Source organism: Erigeron canadensis, chromosome 1 (genome assembly GCF_010389155.1).
Source record: "Erigeron canadensis isolate Cc75 chromosome 1, C_canadensis_v1, whole genome shotgun sequence".
Classification (NCBI taxonomy): Eukaryota; Viridiplantae; Streptophyta; class Magnoliopsida; order Asterales; family Asteraceae; genus Erigeron; species Erigeron canadensis.
The window spans coordinates 40,216,873-40,225,638 of NC_057761.1; the positions used below are offsets into that span (position 1 = coordinate 40,216,873).

The 8,766-nt window shown below is 31.1% G+C and overlaps 1 protein-coding gene across 1 annotated transcript; it reads left to right on the forward strand.

Moving 5' to 3' along the window:
• Positions 1-1,175: 1,175 nt before the first annotated feature.
• Positions 1,176-3,754, forward strand: LOC122584751 (E3 ubiquitin-protein ligase MBR1-like). Its single transcript, XM_043756806.1, has 5 exons — positions 1,176-1,627; positions 1,936-2,085; positions 2,968-3,066; positions 3,141-3,293; positions 3,396-3,754. Exons 1-5 carry the CDS (start codon positions 1,295-1,297, stop codon positions 3,528-3,530), a joined length of 870 nt encoding a protein of 289 aa, XP_043612741.1. The 5' UTR covers positions 1,176-1,294; the 3' UTR covers positions 3,531-3,754.
• The last annotated feature ends 5,012 nt before the right edge of the window (positions 3,755-8,766 follow it).

The following is an 8,766-nucleotide window of genomic DNA, read 5'->3' on the forward strand; positions in this document are numbered from 1 at the left end:
TGTCAAAAACAGCTTTAAACTTTATTCTAATCGTCAATATCAAAGTATATTTATTTCTCTACTAAATTAAAATATTGTGAGCTAATTTATTCAAAGATATGTAAAATAAGTGATTTGTTTATAACTTTAATTAGTTGCTTTAGATTAATTTGGTTAAGTAACTTAACTTAAGTTTGCAACCAATATGTGTTGCTGGAGATATAAATACCTAGTTATGTTTTTCTATCCCTGGCCATTGCCTAGCCCTATAGCCTATTGGTTGTAAAAATGTCAAAAATCGTCAAAGAATTTGATAAACTGTTACAACTATTGGATCCAAACAACTAGTTACACATCACTACGAATATTGTTCATTCATATGATTCATAATAAATCTTACTTTTTATGTCGGCAAAGAGCCTAAGAATCCAGTACGCAAATAGTCTAAAACTGCTATATTTATTTAGAGAAAACGAAGACATTCGAGGAGGAGGAGAGGTACTGTTTAATTTGTTAGTTTTCTTTTGGTCCACATGGGATACCTTCATCTTTCTCTAAAATATTCTGTGATTCTTAGTCTTTTAGTTCCACCCCACGTTGATTTTTTAAATAAAACATGTACACTTTTATATATATTAATTGTAATTGTAATATATATTGGAGTATTACATTACAATTTCACTTTCTTTTTAAAAGTTTAATGACAACTTCTTCTGTGTTATCCTTTTCGCCACCTTGATCTTATGTCTAGTTATGCACCTATTTAGGCCCCAATAATTTTTCATTAAACACCACCTCTCTTAGATATATATAATTATATAAAACTCTAACACTCTGTCTTTAATCATGGATTTTTTTTAATCTTGTAGATACATGCAAACAATTAACGTGTTATTGCATAAAAATCACAAGGTAAAAATGTCCTTGAGTGATAAAATTTTACCAATGTACACGTTAGGTTAAATGACTACATACAAACACAAAAAAGTTCAATAATTTGAAACTGAATTCTAATTCTGATAATAATAATAGTATAATTTATGATTTCTTGAATTGTGGTATTCAATATGTCCCAGAGACATAATGGGGCAGGTTGGATTTCAATTCTCAATTTTCAAATATACACAAATATTTTGTTTGTATTGTAAAACACCAAAGAAAATCAACAAAGAAAACACAACATGGGTGAAGACAAATGCACCTGCAGCTGCCCATAGTCCCACACACATATTCATTACTTGTCATTTCCACTTCAACTATCTATTTCATAAAATTCACAAACACACACACATCCTAATTATTCTTCCTAAAATCCATGGCAACTGAGCATGGAAAACAGAGGAAACAGAGGATCAAATCACACACTGCAACTACTAGTGCTACTCAAGTGATTAGTGAGCCCAAACAGGGTTTTCCTTGTAGGAAAAAGTTGTTTGGTTTTTTGAGTCTTGGATGTGGTCGGGTTTCTTCGCCAGCTATGGCGGTGCATTTGCCAGAGAAATCGAGGAGGAGAAAGAAAAAGAAGAAACAGAGGAAAAGTAGGGAATCGTGTCCGGAGAATGTGTGTTGTACTCCTCCCAGTATTGGATTTGCTTATGATGTTGCACTTAGTACTAGTGTTGATGCACATAGACGAAACCATAGACAGGTAATTAATGGCTTAAATAAACACTTTGTGCTTTTCTATTTTTATATCATCGTCACATCGTCTTGTTTCGTGGATTTTCATGACCCTGTTACATGAAACGCTTTAAAAATAAATATAAAGTATATGTCATAAAAGTTCATTAGTATTATGAATGTTGTTATATGTATCCAAATAGTTCATTATTATTATATGATGATCACATATATATATATAATATGATGCACTTGATTACATCTTTCTTTGTTTAATAATACGATTATCTAGCATGGAAACAATGAAGAATAATGGAATTTATCTTTTTTTGATAGCGTGCTCGTTCCGCAAGGCATGTAATGAATGTTCAACAACGACCATGGAGTACTACGCATGTCAATGAGGCAACTTTCATTCGATCAAATGTACCCGATTCCAGACAATTTAATCGTCTTCAGCGTCGTTCTCCTGAAGGAATTCCCGAGGTTTGAATCTACTCATTAGAGATAATTGCAGTAAAATGTATTATCCTTTGCACAGGGGAGTCTAGTCATTTTTTGGTGCCTAAAGTGAACTTATGAAAGACGCATATTGATTTAATTTTTTTACATATAATAATACTCTACTAATGGTAAAACTTTCACAACTTTCTGGCTTATTTCCTAGCTCCATATTGATAAAAAAAAAAATGGAATCAACCTCTTTAGTTATACTATCTAATTAACATAAAACAGTTAGAAAGTTACATAAGGTAATTGTGTAAAATACCTTAATGATTAAATTATAATATGAGTTCTTTATCCTTTAAAATATCTCCATTCATTCTTTTCGTCAATTCCTTTTATATCAATTATTGACAATACTTGACGCCGCCAACATCACCAACAGTCGCCCCTACTACCACACTGTTGTTATCATCCGCCGCATTAAGCGGATACCGTGCTAGTTTATATATACGAAAAAGGGGCCTACAAAAATCATGGTATATAAAAAACAATACCGCTGACCTTAAATTTACCATTTTTTTTATTAAACTTTTTTTATGAAGTATTGAAGTAACAAAGTTTTATGCTAAGTATGTACGAGACATTCTCTTTAGGTAAAATGATGACAAGACATGCCATCACATCATAAAAAACTAGTCAGACCATTTTACATTCTATTCTATTCTACTATAGTACTATTAGTCTGTTACTATATATTAAGGTAAAGGACATAAAAGTTTGTTATACGAGTATTAATTAGGTAAAAGTAATAGTTTTTTCACATATGATGGTTGGATGAATTACATTTTAAGTGCATAAACCGTTATATATAGTTCTAAAATCTGTGTAGTTAGATTTCATACTAAAATAGATATGTTGCAGATAGTAATGTTCGAACAGAATCCACTGTTAAATGGGAGATTAGAAGGAAGTGATCGATTTGGAGCATGGAGGATCAATGCAGATCTCATGTCATATGAGGTATTTGACTATTTTTTTTCCCTCAAGCTTTGACTCGGAGAACGAACTCAAACTAACTCACAAATCTTATGCAGGAACTTGTGGAATTGAGTGACCGAATCGGGTATGTTGATGGTGGTTTGCAAGAAGAAGAAATACTTGAATGTTTAAAACGACCTAAGAAGTCGATTTTTAAGTCCTTTGACTTTAGTTCTAAAGCTAAAGACTACAAATGCAGCATATGCCAAGTAAGTTTAGTACTTACATAAAGAGATATAACTTTTGAATAACCATAAGTGTCATAGGAAAAACTTATACGAGCACATAAAATAATTTGGTGAAAATTACAGGAGGAATGTAAAGGAGATGAAGATTTGGGAAGACTTGAATGTGGGCATTATCATCATTTAGATTGCATAAAACAATGGCTTCTTAGGAAAAACGAATGCCCGATTTGCAAAGCTGCTGCTAAATCCGACAAGTAATCAGCCATGGAATGCTTTTACTAAGTTTTTTTCTTCTTTTTTGGTTCATTTGTTATGTTAATGGAAAGTTATTAGTTTTTATTTTGCGCAACTATATGTATACATGGTAGATAATTAAGAAGAAGTCATCATTGGCGATGTTACAAGAATATTCCTACAAACATGTAAGTTTATGTTGTTTCGTTGAAATAATATTTTTCTGACACCGTGTATTTGTTTGATTATTGAAAATATATAAACGGACAAAGGCATAAGGTTTCGTTTTTCAGGTTGAAGTTAGTATTTGTGTCAATTTTGTTTATGGAAGAGTCTGCAAGAGATTGTTGGCACAAACTGTGTCATTATACAAATCGGTTCATTTTGGCAATTGCATGTCAATATAAAAAAGTTCCATCACTTAAAAGAATACATTTACTTCCGAATGGGTTGGTGGCTTATTGGTAAAGTCTTTGATCTTGAAAGAATCCACCTGCCATATTTGTCGGGATAGATTAATAGGGGTTTTTTGAGAGTTCTGATTTCCAAACATACGTGTAATTTACGAGTAATACAGAATGTCGTTTAATAAATAACATAAAAAACAAAAATAAAAAAATAAAGTATGGAGTATGAGAGCTTAGGGTATATTTCGGGGCTCATCCCTAAACCCGAATCCTTGTTTGGCATTTCGTCCTCAGCCGCCCCTTTTGGCGTCAACTCTTGGTTTGTGGTGCGGCCTTTCAACGTCGATGCTCGGAGTCAGGGATCTTGTTTTGTTTTTGGTTTTGTTCACGTATATTTATATTTATATATTTATATAATTATTAAAACAGTAGTTAACTAAACGATTCTAAAGCATCTTTAACTTAAAACTAACTTATAATATTGCCACATAGGATTTATCCTACGTGGCATCTCCATAATTTTTTGACAATATTTATAAACTTTATATATTTATATATATTCAAAAAAATTTAAATAAAAATATATATGAAATATATATAAAATCATATCGTATAAAATAATATATAGATTACCAAATCTTATAAAAAAATCTTTCCAATCCCCGTATGTGAATAAAAGTCCATATATATATGGCTATAAATATAAATAATGCAAATTATTAATTAATATTATAAAAATAAAAACTTCTTAGCTCCTTTACCAACCCTTGCTACAAGAAATCCCAACACCACCTTAAAAGTCTTTCAACTTTCAATACAAAAACTTTGATATTCTCATGTTAATTAATATAACGAAAGCTTTGCAAGGAATTAATCACAATCCTTATTCAAAGTAGGTTAATTTATTATCTTTTAAACAAAACAATGCACGAGTTAAACTCTTTAGATGAGATCAATAGTTAATTCTTGAACATGATTTCATATTATTCTCTTTGGATAACGATATTTACTTTTGTTCATGATGCATGTTTTATAATAATTGTCAACTATCGATTTTCATTGTTTGATGATTCTTTCATCTATGCTCATTATCTATGCTCATCTTAATGCATTTTAATTATTACTCCATTATTATTATTATATTGATAGTGTTTCATTTATGTCAATGTATTGCTCTTTTTAAAGAATAAAGTGTTAGGATTTCTTATTTCAAAGTATTTTTCATAAGAAGAAAGTTGGACGTTCAGCAATTCGCGTTTGAATCGAAATTAAGTTTACAATATTTGAACTTAAAATTTTTTTTTCATTTGTTTTAGCTATTCATTATGTATCTAATATAATATGTTATTCGTCCATTCATCCAAGCATGTTTTTTTTTTATGGATCTGACTACCGAAAATGACTTAACTATTAGATTAAAATTGCATAATATTTCAGTATTTTGGTATTTAAATGTAGCTCATTGTAAATTTATTAAGAGTTTTGTTAATGACAGCCTTTAGGGCTGTCAGTATTAGTTAATTTGATGCATTAAAATTTGTACTTTGTCTTGCAAAAATTCAGGAGACGATTATTGATATATAAAGTATTACTTTTTATGTATGTAATAAGCTGTTAATGACAACCCTTAGGGCTGTCATTATCATTTTTCTTTTATTAATGTCAATATTAAAAGTTTTGAAAAGTCAATATAACTACCGTACATCGTGCGAGTAAAAAACCTAGTTACCTAAATAAATTAGTAGATAATGAACGTACCTCTTTAAGACCCTTCTGAACCTACTTCGATCCGAACCTCCCCTTTATTTACCACAAAAGCCAACTTATTTATTTGAATATTGTATAAGTTAAAATAATAAACATTAGAAATAAAAAAACACGCAAACCCAGCCCACCCGATTGTCACATGCAACCCGTTTAAACAACCCTTTCAACCATCCATCCATATTCCCATGTAAATTAAACGATTCCAGATATCTTATATTGTTTCATGTCTTCCATATCTCAAGAGCACTAATTTTTCACCTTTCTGATCCATTGTTTTTTATACTCTATACTAGTCAACCCATTAACTTCTAAACAAATAGCCGCTTAAAATTATTATTTGTTTTTAAAAGGGTAATGAAGGGAACCCTAGATCCGGTAATACAATTAGATACCCATTGAGTTACCCCGTATGAGTCATATGATACCGGTACAATACATCCATCCTAATCCCCACATAATCTGGGCACCCCGAAGGATCGAACCCGCGTATTAAAACTTCACGTGTGGGTCTAGGCTTCAATGGTAACAAGTACCTTAAGGGAATTATTATTTATGCCAAGTGAGAATTAAACCTGAGACTTTCAGGTTGTTTTTATGTAATTTCTTTTTTGTATTTTTCTTAGCTATCTTTAAGGGCTATATTAATTTGGGAGGAGTATTGGCACCGCATATCGAGAACCTCACACATATGAGACGTCTATAAGAGGCTATCCAATGCCTTAGACTCATCATTCAAGGACTAGTTTTTGTCAGCGTCATATCAACAAAAAACACTCAAGAGACTAATCTCCCCAAAACAAACTAATACACTCATCCCTCAAGGACTACTCTTAGACCCACCAATTATTTAATTTTACCCTTTTATCTATAATAATAATAATAATATTAATATTAATAATAATAATAATAATAACAAATAATAATAATATTAATAATAATAATACCAAAAGTGCATAAAAGACAAATGTATAGGGTGGAATTTGAAACTTAATAATACCAATAATAATGATACATAAAAGACAAAAAAGTAAAAATCCCAGGTTTTTCTTCTCCATTGAACTTCGGCCTCCTACTGCTCCATTTTTTCGACCGCGGGAAAATTTTTAAAACCCCTCATCTTTCTTTACACTTAAACACACACATAAATCTATCTATTTATATATATATATATATATATATATTAAAAAGATAAAATGACAACTAAAAATTTGTAAAGAACTATGAGAACTTTAATATTTAAGGATAATATTGTAAATTTATAAAGTTAGTTTAAATAATCAACAATTAAAATGAAAATGCTCCTTGAATATCTCGTCAGTTACAACCAAATTAGGAGTTACATAAATTTGAGATTAATTTGCGGCACTAATTGTCACTTATACGTAAAAAACATTTTTTTTCCTTTAAAACATTTTTCAAATTTTGTTTATTAATCAAATTACATGTAGAAATGGATTGTGATATTAATTGTCTCCACCATACCCATGAAGGGAAAGACAATTTTCTATACATTTTTTTTTTGTGTGCGACGTATTTTTTTTTTATATCAATAGGACAATATGTGTTTGGAAAAGTGTTAGAATATGTAAATAACAATTTAGAAAGCATATTTGTGTAAATAACACAACTGATATTATTGATAGAAATATGTGTACATCGAATGATACATGTGTCCATATCCAATTATCACATATGAAATATACGAACACATTTGCACACAGACGAAAACACGTGACACCGAACTACATATGTGTCCACATATGCACACCATAAAATATATACTTGTGGTCACTATAATATAAAATGCATACTTATAATCAACTATATATAGAAGTCAATAAACCATAATACTGTTAAAGTGAATAAAAAAAAAAGGAAATAAATTTTAATTAATATAAGTTCATGATTTTTGAGAGGTGGTTGCCGTCAATTTTTTTTTAGAACTAATTGCATTTTTGGTCCCTGTGGTATCATACTTTTTGCAAGAATGGTCCAAACTTTTCAAAGGTCGCAATTTTGGTGCCAAAAGTGTGATTTCTTCGCAAAAATGGTCCAAAAGCAAACTTCCGTTTAATTCTGGTCATGTGAGTGTCATGTGAGGGGTAAAAGTGTCCTTTTACATAAACAAGACCATTCTTGCAAATATATATATATATACACTCACATATATGTGTGTATATAAGCTTAAAACAAAAATATAATTAAATATAATAATATATAAAGAAACAAATTGCCCAAATGGTTTCTCTCTCTCTCTCTTCTCTCGATCTCTCTCTGCATTTTTGTTCACTTTCCAGTGACCATGTGTACTTTTGTGACCAAGTTTTTCCGGCCACCTTCACCGTGAAAACCACTCGCCGGCCATCAAACACATAACCAAATCGGAAGTATCACCCCACCAACTCCACCGCTCAACACCTCTAAAAAAATGGTGCTTATTTCCCATCTGAAAACCACTCATTGAACTTTAACCAACACCATCGTACAAGTTCATAGCAAGACCACTGTTGGTGGTGATGAGTGGTGACTGCGGTAACCTGGTAAACACACACACACAAACACACACAAGAAAGTCGCCCACCGCCACCGTATCTAAATCATTCTAATGTCTGAAATCTCGCCGTCAATACCCTACGTTGCCACCACGAGCGCCGGCCACCACTAATGCAATAAAACAATCACTTAACCCTATAGATCTAATCGATTGGATGTTGCCATCGTTCGTCACCTTCACAGCGTCATCACTTAACCACCACTGTTTCCTCCTTTTCTTTGATAGGAGAACCAAAATTAGATCTATATATATTGCAGATCTGGAAAGAGATTTTCACAACCTTTTTTTTTTATCTTTTTAATATTCTTTTTAGTATATAGAGATATATCTATATATTTGTTACATAGATCTATGAAAATTTTGTGTGCAAAAATGGATTTGATTGACTTTGAAGTTAGATTTTAGGTGAGTTGTGATTGAAGATAAATGAGAATAAGTTGGTGTATATGTTTGGATAAGAAGGCAAATAAGAAAAAAGATAAAGAAATAAAGATTCGGTGGAAGACGATATTGCCCATTACGTGAGGGGCAC